The sequence below is a fragment of the Accipiter gentilis genome, chromosome Z (genome assembly GCF_929443795.1).
Source record: "Accipiter gentilis chromosome Z, bAccGen1.1, whole genome shotgun sequence".
Taxonomy (NCBI): domain Eukaryota; kingdom Metazoa; phylum Chordata; class Aves; order Accipitriformes; family Accipitridae; genus Astur; species Astur gentilis.
In genome coordinates this window covers 72,928,653-72,944,007 of record NC_064919.1, presented here as the reverse complement: position 1 = coordinate 72,944,007, position 15,355 = coordinate 72,928,653, and the positions used below count along the sequence as shown (strand labels likewise).

Below are 15,355 nucleotides of genomic sequence, written 5' to 3'. Positions count from 1 at the left end.
CAAAAATAAATTCCTGATGGCAAAGTGGGAGTGTGCTTCACAGATATCCCATTTTTTATAACAAAGGCTTTCTCCTTTGGCTCCCTCTCATTTGGATACCCCTGAGAGGTTTAAAAGCACTGAGCACTACCTTTTATTAAACATTTTTCCTGAGATGTCTTTTTTTTTTTTTTTTTTTTTTTTTACCTATAACACATTACATTAGCATTTCAGTAGAGACAAAAGAAGCCAACTGATTAAATGAGTAACATTCTAAAATGGTCAATGGTAACCCTTATTCTTGTTATAATCAAAAGAATGAACAGGCATCACTAAGCAGCAGACGAGTCAGTATTTTATTCAAACAGATTCAGAAAATCCCATACATGCAAAACACAGCATGCTGTACAAAAAACAATGTTGAAATCATCAATTTTTTAACTTTTTCCAAGTTTGAGAGTAACATTGTCACAAGAACTTATCTGCTCTACAAAACACTACAGTCTGGACAATACCTAGAATTCAGAACCTAATCTAATCAGAATAGTACAGGGGATGGAAACAACCGCCCCTCAAACCCGGCACGGCCGTTCTGCCTGATGGTGTAGATGCACACCCCTCCATTAGATTGGCCCAGCAGTGCTGAAGTCAACAGGAATTTTGTGAATCATTTCAGTGGAAACAGATTCTATGATAACATGGACCTGTGAAAGGACAGAGGCAGTCCTTCCTGCATGGGTAAATACATAACACTGACGCAAGTATAAAGCACAAAGAAAGAAAAGATGTGTTGGATTATAGCCACCTCCTTCAAAACGAAAACATATCTTACAGCTTCTCACATATTTTCTTTTCTAGCCACAGAATGTTTCTGAAGAAATCTGTCCAAATGCTTCTCCTACTAACTCTTCCTATGGTTGAATAGATTGTATTAATTGTTAGGAAAAATAAGATTAAGAAATTCTTCAACTGGGAAAATTTAAACCATCTATCAAACCGTATCTTAATCAAATGCCTATTCAGTAAGCATTTAAGATCTACCTTTGAAGTGAATGAACAAATAAAAATGTAGCATGGTGATGTTTTACATTTCTTAATATATTTTAGTTGCTGTAATTATTTTGAATAGTCAGGAGATGTTAAAAAGTGTAAAAATTTTTGTGCGTACAGGTGCAAGAAACAATCTAAAAATTCACATATATACAGAAATATATTCAGGAAGAACCTTGCAAAAAGTAATGAAAACTTAGTAAGTACAACATGGCAATTAAGTTTTTGAAAGGGATAATTTCTGCAAAGACTGTAAGTGTCCTCTTAAATAAAGATATTCAACTGAAAGCATGATCCGAGATAAATAATTTTTCTACAATACACTTTCTACTGGAAAAATCACTATGCTTCTCAAGCAACATTACTTCCTTTTAAAATGTGTTATTCTGAAAATAGAAAGCAGATATGAAAAATGCAAAGATGACTTATTTCAAAAGGTTTCACATGTCTACAAAACTATTATTCAGATGTTTTTATCATGCAAAATATTATCAAAATCAAGTAGAAATTATGTGTTCCCAATCCTGAATTCTCCAGGAATTCCTCAGTTGACCTTTTTTTCCATTCCTCTTAGGAGGTAACCATCTCTACCATTCTTCAAGACAATGACAAAGAGCAGTCTCAGCACAGAGCAAATCAAAGAAACAGCCTGATTTTGTTTCTCTGAACTGCCTGTGTGAAGAACCAACGACCACCTTTCCCTAAAGAAAGATGAACATAAAACAAATCTCCTACATTATGCCTCTAAGTTAATACAGTGTGAATCCCCACCACAGCACCCAAAATCCAAAGAGGATAAAAAGGGAGACTCAGGCAATGCTGTCCTGAAAAACCGATTCACTAAGAACATACTTTAAATGGCAGGTCATAAGAAATCGGGGAAACAAATTGACTCCCTTCATCAGATTAGCCCCACTATGAAAGAAAGGGCTAAACATAATACACTTCAGACGTACCTATTTTAAATCCCACCATTTCACTTTTGGTGATGAGTGCAGCACAGCACTCAAGATAAGGAAAGGCTAGTTTCAGTCTCAGCTGAATGTTCTTTCTTCTGGTGAAACATTTAGTAATAACTAAGCATTCAGGGACTTTTTTGGTATAGCATTTCCTTTCATCTAATCAGAAAGTGTTTAACCCATTCACCTATGAAAGTAACATAAAGGTTTCTACTGATATCATCTGACTACAAATCAGATGCCAGATCTATCTTACAGACTCAGAAGCAAAATAATAATCCACCTCTTCTTCATAGGAAACTTCCTCATTAAAAACGTATTTTTAATGAAACTAAAGACTTCAGATAACAGAGAACAGTTCAGACTTTAAATAGAAGAAAAATAATGTTAATGCATACAGGTTGGAATAGATTTTTTAAAAAATACCTTTTTTTGCAGTTTAAATAAAAGCTTATTAATTACTGGGAAAATGTAGACATTAACTTGTAAAATTATGGAAAATAAAGATTAAATGTAGTTAAGTATTTTAATATTACATTTGTTCATAAGATTTTTAGAATCCACTCTTGGCTTTCTTCTCAAAAAATATGGAAGGAACAACTCAGGTCATTGCTTTTTCAGTTTACGAAAGAAAAATAACTTCTATTCTTTAACTTTCGTAGGCTCTCCCACTGCTTGAAAAACAAAACCAAAGCAAGCCCAATACAATAAATAACATAACTTCTTAAACCAGTATGGTAACCCATAAGGCTGCCCTATCGGGCTCTGATGAAAAGGGTTTCATCAGGAGCTGCAGGACAATTCTCCTTCTCAGTAACAGTCTCTACTGTGCCTGAAGCAGACACAATCACTACCGTTTTAGCTGCTGAAAGAGCTTTCTCCTTCTCTGCGATAGCAGCACAGACTGCCACAATTTCATCACTTTCAAAGTCATAGTCTGGGATTGATTCTTGTGAAAGCTCTTTTTCTTTTGCCAGTGCCTGCACTGCTTCAGTCTTTGTTGCCTTCTGCTGTTCATGTAGTTTTCTGGCCCAGGAAAGGTCCTCTTTCCATACTTCAGGGTTCATTGGAAAGATGTGCAAGGATACCTGGAAACTTCGGATTGCCTATAAGCAGAATAGAGAAGAAACAAGGATTGGACACTTAAAGCCTACATACCATAGAAATTAAAAACAACCAAAAAAATTACGTGTATCGCTCAACCAAAGACAAAAGTGATTTTACTCCAGTCTGTCTTCAGTGGAACAATCCTCTCTCAGCTGTAAGTTCAATAGCAGTGTTACCCCTAAACAACTGTGCGTACAAGTGTGCCTGAAAGTACCAAGAATGCCTGAACAAATCAGGTACCTGGCAACAAGGGCACAAATAAGAGCTTTCATGTCAAAAATAATATTGTAATTAAAAAGGTAAAAGCAAAAATAATTTTTGTTTTGATGGTTTTCTCTCCCACTTGTCTTCTATCATCAGATGCATGGGAATGCAAAAGCAGAGAGATATGATTTAAAGAAATACAGAAAAAGGATAACTGGGATTTAAAATATCACTAATATTGCCGCTTTTAAATTAGCGTGTAGTCATTTCACATACAGACCTAATACTACTGTAATCCTAGCCCTGTGATAAGCAGTTTCTGTAACAGGTTTATTGTTGCAAACACACTTACCTGAACAGTCAAAAGGGGACAAATAAACTTCCAAATTGGAGCATTACTCTAAGAAAGAACTCCTATAATCTTATAAACCATGTTATATTAATACATCTAAGTATAGTTGATACTGTTTCTCCTATCTTTCAGCTCAATTGGGAGAAGTCTCACAAATACAAATACTCAACACATAAGTTAAATATAAAAAAACCTGTGACCATCTAATCCAGTAGATGTGATATTCAGCAATGAGAAGAGATTGCTACAGTACTGGAAAAATGCTAGACCAAGAATTACAACTGTACTGTATTTATCATTATATTATCAGTGAAAAGATCAAGACTGGCCTTACACACTCAGACTTATGTATATGTACACACAGGCATGTGTTCACATTTATTACTGTGTGGTCAGTTATGGAAATGGCCACCTGAGTGATTAAACTCTTGTGTGACAATGTACAGAAGCCTTCTTTAGGGTGGAAAAACAGTGATGATAGGGATTTGGATCATATTTGGGAAGAGTTCTAGCAACTCACATATAAAGATTTTAAAGACGTATAAACAACCATCAAATTCCATATTCTGTTGTAATTTATAAATACTTAAAGCATGCAAATTAATTTGAAAAATCAAAACCTTTCATTTGCATTGACTGAAACTGCCAATTCATCCTTCTGCTGGCGCAGATTACCATACAAACTCTGCATGACGTGAATTCAGCAGACAAGAGATACAAATCAAATTTAAAAAACACTGATTATGCTATCAGTATTACTGCTGTTGTAATAGGCACCCTTATAGTTCCAGGAAGAAAAAAAAGTAATATTTTATTATTGGTCCATAGCCAGCTCTGAAGTGTAGGAGCATGCTGAACTTTAAACAGAGGGAGGAGTGCAGTTTAATTCTTGCAAAACGGTGTCATTTTATTCAACTTTGCTAGCTTTTAATTTCCAGGGATAGATGAGCTACAAGTAAACACTAAATGCTCTTTTTTGTATTTCTCTTGAAAACAAAATATAAACAAAACTCATCTGCTTTGAAGCTTTCCATGAAAAAGGCCCCCTAACTAAAACCTGTCTATATAGTTATGTTCATGCACAATAAGCAACCTTAAACACAGTAATAAAATATAAGGTAACATTTGGTAAGCTTAGAAGCTGTGTTGATGATTAATGCAACACAGCATAAACCGATCATCTTTGTAAATCTATTATAAAAATATTTTGTGTGGCATTTTTATAAATAAGTAATAAAAAACTAATAAAGTAATAAAATTTTAAGTGCTGCAAAAGATCAGAGGAATTAATTTTAAAGCAGCAATGTAATACTGAAAAATACACATAAAATTTCATGTTGCCACTGTAACTGCTTCCACAACCATTAACTTCTATTGAGACAGAAGGAAAGAAAATAACAGTGACACTTTTAATTCTCACTCTGATGGAGATGTAAATCTCCTTCTCCAACTGCCTGTCTGGTATTACAGGAAAATGTGGTGGCACTAGGTAAACCTGGTATTTCTAGCCTTATTTTAAAGGGCAGCTGTGATCTCAGAGACCCTGCATGTAAGGACTATGGGATTTTAAATCAGTAGGTAGTCACATATCTGCTTTTGCTTCTGTAGGGAAAAGTACTATGAAATCTACTGCAAGATGTTCTCACTTGCTGAATTACAATATTTGAAGAACTTGTATTTTTGAAATATTTTATGTTTTGTCTCACGATAGGGTATTCTGTAGCAAACAATCTTTCATTTGTACCATAAGCATAATCTCTTCTGCTGGCTTGCAGAGTCTTTAAACATGAAGGGCTGTTTTGATTGGAGTACACTTTTTACAACATGTTTTTTGTTAACACATGGATCTAGTAATTATCACTATACAGTGACCCCTAAACCACAGGTGTAAGGGAGCATTTTAAGACGTTATGCAGTTCACATCTGCCCCCAAGGTTTTTATTAGAACTTTATGCTACATCTGACAGACACTATCTGACCTATTTGAAAGGATGTCCATCAGTGAAGATACACATACATCTATAATCTTTTTCTGTGTTTAATGACCCTTTGTCCTGGGTTCAGCTGGGATAGAGTTAATTTTTACAGGAACCTGGGAGGTGGGGGCATAGCCGGGGCAGCTGACCTGAACTAGCCAAGGAGCTATTCCACACCGTGTGACATCCTGCCCAGTATATAAATGGGGAGCGGGCCGGGGGGTGGTCTCGGTTTTCGGTGGGGGAAGTGGCGGAGCGTCGGGTCCGGGGTGGTGAGCAGTTGCACTGTACATCACTCTTTTTGTGTACTTTTTTTTTTCATTAGTGCCGTTGTTGTTGTTGTAATGTCTTTGTGTTTGTCCCAGTAAACTGCCTTTATCTCAACCCTCGAGGTTCCAGTTTCTTTTTTTCCTTTTTCCTCTCCTCCGTCTCCTCCCCATCCCACCGGAGGGGGGCGGAGGAGTGAGCGAGCGGCTGCGTGGTCCTTTGTTACCGGCTGGGCTGAAACCACGACACCCTTAAATATGGAATTTTATTTTTTTTTTTTTCTTTTTTTTTTTACAGCATCCAACATTATACTTGGGGGCACTGGTGGATGAAAAGCCTGACAAGAGCTGGCAATGTGCGCTCGCAGCCCAGAATGCCAACCATATCTTGGGCTGCATCAAAAGAAGCGTGACCAGCAGGTCGAGGGAGGTGACTCTGCCCCTCTGCTCTGCTCTGGTGAGACCCCACCTGCAGTACTGCACCCAGCTCTGGGGCTCCCAACATAAGAAGGATGTGGACCTGTTGGAGCGAGTCCACAGGGGGGCCACAAAGATGATCAGAGGGATGGAGCACCTCTTTTATGAAGACAGGCTGAGAGAGTTGTGGTTGTTCAGCCTGGAGAAGAGAAGGCTCCAGGGAGACCTGATTGTGGCCTTTCAGTACTTGAAGTGGGCTTATAAGAAAGACAGGGACAAACTTTTGAGTAGACCCTGTAGCGATGGAACAAGGGGTAATGCTTTTAAACTAAAAAAGAGTAGATTCAGACTAGATAGAAGGAAGAAATTTTTTCCTTTCTGAGAAGTGGTAAATGCCCCATCCCAGGAAACATTCAAGGTCAGGTTGGACGGGGCTCTGAGCAACCTGATCTAGTTGAAGATGTCCCTGCTCATTGCAGGGGTGGATGGACAAGATGACCTTTAAAGGTCCCTTCCAACCCAAACCATTCTATGACAATATTTTATTGGAAATTAAGTCTTATTTCTTGTACTACTCACCATAATCATAAATAACTAATTTTTACAGAAACCTTTAGCATAGAGATGCTCATGAAATTTTAGTATATTTAAAGACTCCTCATCACATTTATTTAAACAAAAAAAACCACCCAAACAAACCCACAAACAATACTTTCAGATATTTTCACTCTAGTTCAATAGTTTATATGATATAATATGAATGGTAAATGTCTTCTCTATTTTAACTTTAAACTGCCAGGCTAAATTTTTCTATGCAACTTTTCTGTTGGGATTATGTCTTCTTTTCAATAAAAATTTTCTCTGATAATTTCTTTTCAGCAAAAATAATTCTGTCTTCAAAAAAATGAGATGAACACTTAGTATTTTCAGTTCTTATGTTTACAAAACCATTTTATTCAAAGTTTCTGGTGCTCTCATGTTTTGGAGGAAAGACTTGAAATATAGGAGGCAATTTTCCAGATGTGAAAGAGTATTTTTGCCTCACATCTATTGGAATTTGGTCAAGTTATAAACCCGTAAAAGTCTTTGTTCCCATTTGGTAGACATCTGTGAGACTATGCTAGCTTAATTCTCCTATGCTGGAGGTTCTCCACTGCAGAGAATTTATGCAGCAGAGATGAAGATGCGTCACTCCCAGGGGTGACTCAGCACACGTCCTCCCTGGGGCACAGTGCCCAATATGTGCCTGAGCCTGGAGGTATGAGAACAGGAATGTAATGGCCTGTGGCAACTGACAGAAAAAGATCTCCTCAGGTTTTTTGGCCCCTGGCACACATCTCTGTACAGACCAGAGTTTCAGAAAATTTCCTATCAGCCACTGCGTGAATTTTTAAAATTGCATTGCCTCTTTTCCTTTTCATTTATGCATATAGGAAGAGTAAGTATCAACTATACTAATATAATGATAAAGTTAAATATTCCATCACTATAAAATAATCCACACATTTTGTTGTGCTTAGAAGGAAGATTGCCACAGCAGTGTAATTAAATATTTTAATCTCATATACATCTATAAAAATAAAATCTGAGTTATTTATCCCCTCAAGTTGACAGGAACACAATCTGAAGCAAAGACTTGATTGCCTTTCAACAGAAAGCCAACCATCAGCTTCCTTTGGATTACCAAAATCTTTGTTTCTACACACTTATTTTAGTAACATTTTGAAAAACTCTCAAATTCAGAATGTTATGGTAATTAGCTAGATTCCAATAAAACGCAGTAATTCCTCTCTTTACTAGTACATAACTCCCCTCCTTACATAAAAGACCTAAAACTATTTCTTTCAAGAGAACTAAAGGAAAAGGGCTGATCTGAGGATTCATATTGTCAAGGCTTGATTCCTTTTACAAAACATAGCATCACACTTAAAAGACTGCTAAGCCACGTCCTTCAAAACTTCAAACAAAAAGAATGCATGACTGGTTCATATTTACACATCTGCCCAGTTAACTTTGCAATCTCCAGTACTTCAGATTTGTCACAGAGGCCCCAGCCCACAACAGGGCAAGCTTAAATCAAAGAACGGTTGAGGTGGGCTGGGACCTTCAGAGGTCACCCCAGAGCTGGTTGCCCATGACCACATCCAGATGCTTTATGAAACTCTCCAAGGTGGGAGACTCAGTCACTTTCAGTTGGTCTTTTTTTTTTTTTTTTTTTAAATGCTGCTTTTGTTTTGTTTGGGTTTTTTTTTGTTTGCTTGTTTAATGAAAGTGTGGGGCTTACTCTGGCTCATGGGAGGAATTGTTCTAATGAAGGTATCAGTGTGAAATTGTTACTGCTTAAGCTGTCATCACCAATACAGTAAATATTATTTGTAAAAAAAAATTTACAATTAAATGAGAGAAATATTGCTAGCCTGACTGCATTTCTACAGTGTTTACACTCACATTGCAAAGTTTACTTGGGTGTGCTCTTGCAAATTGATTTGTAGAATTTACAGAATTCTATACAGAAATAAAAGTTCTGCTTGCTCACATTTAAGTACTACTGCTGAATTACACTATTTAGTAAATTCAGAAAAAAGAGCAAACAGCTTTTGTAAAAGCTAAATAAAAAAGGGGCTAATTTATCTCTTTCTGTCACAAGTTTGACAAAAGCAAACCAAAACAAATCTTTCTTTGTTTGCAAGAAATGAGTATATTATGCAGCTCATAATATAAATCAGATTTGTTTGGAAGCTGTATTTTAGACCTGGGAAACTTGAAATTAAAATACAGTAATTGGTTTTTTCCCAAGGAAAAGTGCATCATTCATTATGAAGTAATAAAAATATTTACAAGAGACCATTTGACAGGATGTGGGTAGTGAAGACAGACATTGGTGGGGGACAAATGAAACAAAGAAACAGAAGAAGCTACTCTTGAGAAGGGTAGTAATTCCCAAATCTCAAACATTACTAAAAAGCCGTTACATTTATGCTTTATAAATTTTTCTTTGTAAAAAGTATAATGCAGTAAAAATATCAGAAAATCATGGTAATGAAAGGCTAATGGGAAAAGGATAATTAAAACTTAGATCACCTGGTCAAGAAGCCTCCACAGATTCAGTACTTATGAAATCATTTAACCTTTTAAGACTCCTCCAGTCTTAACCTTTTAAGATTCCTTAAAAAATGCTTGGTTCAAAAATTAATTATGAACATTATTTGCATTTTAGTGTAACTCCCCAAGTTCTTCTCTGTATGTGAGAATGCATTCATCAGAAGGCAGTGCAATACACCTTAAGAGACAGAAAGGCAAAAAAGTAGAAACACCGAGTTCTAAAGCACTGGATACACCAGCAGGAGCTTACCCACCCCTGGGCTCCCTTCTTAGAGACAGACAAAACCATAAGAGGACAAACTACCTGGTGGTAACTCCTCCTCCCTCTCTCTTCACAGTCAGTAAGGTCAATATAAACAATTAGAGGAGCACCTATAGTAGTGTTTTGTTTCAGATGAATAACGTGCTTTGATGCAAATCCCTAATTGTTCCGACTTAAAATGCTTTGGTTTGTATCATGGAATAGTCTCAGACTACATAAACTAGATTCCTTTCTGATAAAGCTCAACAATGCATTCCAAGAGAACACCTGAAGTGCTACTCTGAAGTAAAATGAATATAATGTGAACACTGGGTGCCCAGCACTACTAACTGAAGATATCCACTCCTATTGGTGTGATGTGACTTGCCAATGTAGACAAATCTTGTAAGATCTGGTGAGCAGACCTGGTGGTGTAACTAGTATGGGAATACCAATATCTATAATTCACATTACAGTTAGCTGTAGCATTTTTTATACAATACGCAGCATCAGTTACCTAGGATCCTTGCAGGAAATAAAACTTTGAATTTTCTGAGACTAATACATTAAAAAATCTCAGACATAATTTACAGCAACAAATTCAGACACTTAAAAGGAAAAAAAAAAAAAAAAAAGATTTATAGGTTGTAGATCCAGACAGGACAGACCATCTACACCACAAAAGCCACGGAATGTCACCAGTTATGTGATGCAGATATGCATGGATTTATATTAAATATTTCCTATTATGATACTGCAACAACAGAAGGTAGCACACAACACACCTGCAACACACAGCTTTTCTTATGTTATTCTCATCATTTGGGGTTTTTTTGTTGTTTGTTTGTTTGTTTTTAAATACTGGTCCCTTACTACATTTTAAAAACAAACTGATTTTGCATGATCTCTTAGTGTCCCTCAAAAAAGAAATCTTAATTATTTTTTTATTCTTGAAAATTTTCAACCCAAACATTGTAACTTTGCAAAACCACTCTAAATTAACATGAAAATTATTTGTATCAAACCAGCACACAGCTACTTCTATTAGAAATAAAATAAAACCATTATCTTTTTTTATCTGAGAGCTCACAATTAATTATTTTTCTAATGGTCTTTTGTGAACTTGTCTGAATTTAAAAGTTCACTCACTATGTTTCCGCACTAACCAGCAGAAAACTATTGCACAATATTTGTTACATTATTAACAGGTGCCTAGCGTGTACTGGAGGGTGACCTGACATGGAGCAAGAGCCTCCCTTTGTATCACATCATGTAGCCAAGACAGCACCATGGCATACAGTTGCAGTTAGACAAAAGATGCACTTCAGCTACTGCAGAGCATTCCAGCCTTTTTGCTATCTTATGAAGAAAAGAAGCAACTTCAACCACCAACTGGGGTCAAGGAGCCAGAGGGAAGCATGAATGAGTATACAGGATTTGCTGCACCTGAAGCAGGGGAGTAGGAGAGAGGGAAAACAAGATACTAGAATTTTATTAGCAGGCATGTATAAAACTAAGCCAGAATATCAACTGGGACTTCACATTACCTTCACCTTTAAACTATGGTGATCTGTGCTGTAGCAGTACAGTACCCAGAATGCAGTATGTGCAGTTATGTCAACATAATTATTCTATTGCATAAAGCCACCACGTAAATATAGTATATAACACAAAAGGCTTTGAGCTAGGCAGGTCTTCCACAAGCCCAGCAACAAAACCACACAAGGAAACATTTGTGAAAAACAACGAAGTAGAGGGAATACTGGAGATAAATAACAACCACCTTTTTCCTTGCCTACTTTCAGGTTACATAAAGATACTCAGCTACCTTGCTATTTCTGTATTTTCATTCTCTCAGACATAATTCAGAGGACGTGGTTTACAAGTTCAGCATATTAAAGTTGTTTGTTTTCCTACCAGTGCTATCTCTCCTAACCCAAGCTGGGCACGTCCCAAAGTCTGCCAGGCATCCCAGGAACGTGGGTTTCTCTGGACAGCCATTTCTGCTGCATGCACTGCTGGGAACATTTCATGTAAAGACATCAGGACCTACGACAGAAAAAGAAAAATAAAGGAAATAAGAATAAGCAAAATTGAAAACAGATTTAAGTTTTCTAGGATTACCCAGGCAACAACCATTGTTTGAATAACTAAGGACAGGTTCATCTTACCTAGCTTTTTCTAGTTTAAAAGTTATTTGTCTACTCTCAGATAGTCATCCAGACTCATTCCATAGCACATGGAGAGAAACAGGCATGCTAGAGAATGATTCATCTGAATTATTTAAGCAACAGAAGTAAATTAAATGCTTCTGAAGGTGTCCCTCCCTTCTTCCTTCCTCCCTAGAAACCCTACACTCTTTAAAAGCATAACAGAATACACTGAAGGACAAACACATTCAGAATTCAACACAATAAATAAGCAAGTATTGTTGAAAAACTCCTGAGTTGTACTTTTTCTTTTTAATATCAGACTGGAATCTACCAAATACAGTTGCAGTGCACATGATATAATTATAGAAACAATCCCTGTAACTGAGCATGGAAACAGCTCTTAACAATGACTGCTGTATTTGGAGAGTAAGCATTCTGCAATAGCAAAGCCTAACTTAGACATGAAGTCACCTACAATGAAAAAAAAAAAAAAAGAAGTGGTTTCTGAATGTGGAAATCTCTTTTACTCAGCAGTACAGGTTAGTGTCAGCCTGTTACCATAGTATTCTACTCCTTGCATCAAATCTCCGTAACTAAGCCTATAAATCATAGTTAACAATACATAACATGGCTCAAAGCTTGCCTTGTTTTTCCAAGACCACCATGAGATTGGCACATTACCTGAAGACCTGCATCACTCTGAGATCATTATTTAGACACCCACATGCTATGGTGATAGATACCAGTATAAGAAACAAATGACAACCGCATTCCTACAGTATGATGAGAATGTCAACCACAAGACTAAGACTCATGTGTGGGCAACCACTTTCATCCCAACTGACCCGCAAGTATGATGAATAATATTAGAACATATTAGGACTATTACTGAAGTTCAAAAAGCATTTATTTAAGCTTACTGTTCTATGATATAGTAAATAGACAAATATGAGTGTGGAGTAGAGGAGGATTCAAATGCAGTATTCTTGAGTATTTAATTAATATGAAGTACTTGCACAGCACTGGGGTGAGTACAGTATAAAAAATTAGTTTTACTAGAGTAAGTAATCATGTACCCAAGAAACACATGAAGCATAGCTTCCGATAAACCCTTTGGATCCATGCTCCTGCTGCTATAGTAAACCTAATTTTTTCTAAAAACTGGTCCTATGGCTTCTCTTTAATTCCATCTAATAGGTTGTACACTGGAATTTAGAAGTACCTAGAAATCTTTAAAAAACAATTCACACCTGTATATCCTGTCATTTTGCCTTTTTTTTACTCAGTAGTTCTTAATGACTGTGCTTTGTAAGCAAAGTTTGTAATGAATACTGTGGATTTTTCTAAAACTTTCAGTTTCAGTGCAATTTCTCTTATCTGCAGCAGATAAGCAATGTGAATTGAATCAAATTGTTACTAGTAGATAGGTGTACGTTCTACCAAGTTTAAGTGATTGCACATCCATCAGCTAGCTTTTACATTAATATCTTAATGTATTTATTCTCATAAGAGAAAACAAATCCACGTATACACTCACCTGAACATTTTTATGCATCCTGAGTATTCAGTATTTCCTACCAGCACTTCCTACTGCAACACAATTCCAGAACAGCTACATAGGTATTTAGAAAATCTTTTGTAGTTTTTAATGAATTTTACTGCTTTGTTTACTGAATTGTGACCTCGCTAATAAAAGACAATTACTCCACTTTCATCTGACTGTTGTGTGTACTAATTTAGACAGCTGCTTTAAAAATGCCGTTCCAGATCATTAAAAATGCTGTTCCAGATCACAGTGGTAATTACTGTGCTCCTAGTAACTGTGGCATCAGTTTCTCAAGCTACATTCAAACAAATACAAATTTGAATGCATATATTTTGTCCAGCACAGGTGGTTTTTTTCAGTTATTAGTAAAATGACTCAGCTGTACAGTCATTATAAAAGAATAAACTTATTAATGTACACTATTTCCCCACACTTTTTTTTCAAGTGAAGAGATCATCAAAATGAACATACAATGGCAGACCTGAATGTGTGAAGCCTTGTCTTGGGTTACTCTACCTGTGATATTATTATCAGATTAATAAAATACCTCTGCATGTGTCCCGGTTTCAGCTGGGATAGAGCTAACTGTCTTCCTAGTAGCTGGTACAGTTCTATGTTTTGAGTTCAGCATGCGAAGAATGTTGATAACACTGATGTTTTCAGTTGGTGCTCAGTAGTGTTTAGACTATAGTCAAGGATTTTTCAGCTTCTCATGGCCAGCCAGGGCACAAGAAGTTGGCACAGGACACAACCAAGGCACCTGACCCAAACTGGCCAAGGGTGTATTCCATACCATGTGACGTCCCATCTAGTTTAGGAACTGGGAAGTGGGGGGGGCAGGGAATTGCAGCTCAGGGACTGGCTGGGTGTCGGCGGGTGGTGAGCAATTGCCCTGCGCATCATTTGTACATTCCAATCCTTTTATTACTACTGTTGTCATTTTACTAGTGTTATCATTACCATTATAGTTTCTTCTTTTCTGCTCTATTAAACCGTTCTTACCTCAGCCCAGAAGTTTTACCTTTTTTTCCCGATTTCCTCCCCCATCCCACTGGATGGGGGAAGTGAGTGAGCGGCTGCGTGGTACTTAGTTGCTGGCTGGAGTTAAACCACGACAGCATGCTAGATACCACTGCTACTTAAAAACTGAACCAGCAAACACTTGGTTATTCTACATCTGGGAAGTCATGTTGAAAATGAATAAACCACCACCAGCATAAAGTTTTCCTCTGCACAGATTTGACAAGAGGTGTTCAGTCCTTTTACTGGGGCAGCCCACATGGCCAAGACAAAACCAGACAGGAACCACATCTGCTGTAGCCTCCTTTGTCATACAACATGCCAGTCACATGCTCAACATGCAGCGACATCAAGCATCAAATCTGTGTATATACACATCATCCCCCAGTGACACACAGTCCAGTGTGGTCTCCATTTCATTAATATGGTAAGCACCTAAAGGGTTATTGTCACTCCTTACATGTGTGCCCCTTAGTGTGTCTAAAAAGGAGAAGCGACAGTCATGTAGTAGATCATGGGAATTACAGCGGTTGCCTTTATCGAAGCATAGATTTCTCATCCTGAACTAGCTTATCGGTCTAACAAAACCCCACAATCATACTTCTCATTCCATAGACAGCATTTCATGCACAACATATACTTCAACGTTTATACATACTTGAGTAATGTAACAATCTTGAGTTCTGCATGACAATATAAGATGTGAGGCTTATTTTCAAGGATGCAGCTACTCTGAAATACTTCTTTTATTGCATTTCAGATCTTCTTGTATAACTCATCTCTAGTTTAACCATACCTAGAACCGAACTCCTTGCCTCCCTCCTAAATCATTTTTCTTTTATCTGTTGCGCTGTCATTACCATGACAGTATAATTTTTAGTTTTCTCTTCCTTCACATAAATTTAGTCTATATTTATGGCTTGTGTAAGAGCAAGGTCAATTTGCTATCTGCAAAACTCTTTCCATTGTCTTGATTATGTTCT

General features: G+C 36.9%; 1 protein-coding gene across 1 annotated transcript in view; it reads right to left on the bottom strand.

Annotated features, from left to right (window-relative positions):
* Window positions 1-312: 312 nt before the first annotated feature.
* TTC33 (tetratricopeptide repeat domain 33) overlaps window positions 313-15,355 on the bottom strand; it is a 49,907-nt gene continuing 34,864 nt past the window's right edge. Inside the window, exons 4-5 of the mRNA XM_049794800.1 lie at window positions 11,571-11,702; window positions 313-3,094 (exon numbers count right to left, since the gene is read on the bottom strand). Coding sequence (XP_049650757.1) covers window positions 2,744-3,094; window positions 11,571-11,702 — 483 coding nt within the window. The 3' untranslated portion in view covers window positions 313-2,743. The remainder of the gene's footprint in view (window positions 3,095-11,570; window positions 11,703-15,355) is intronic.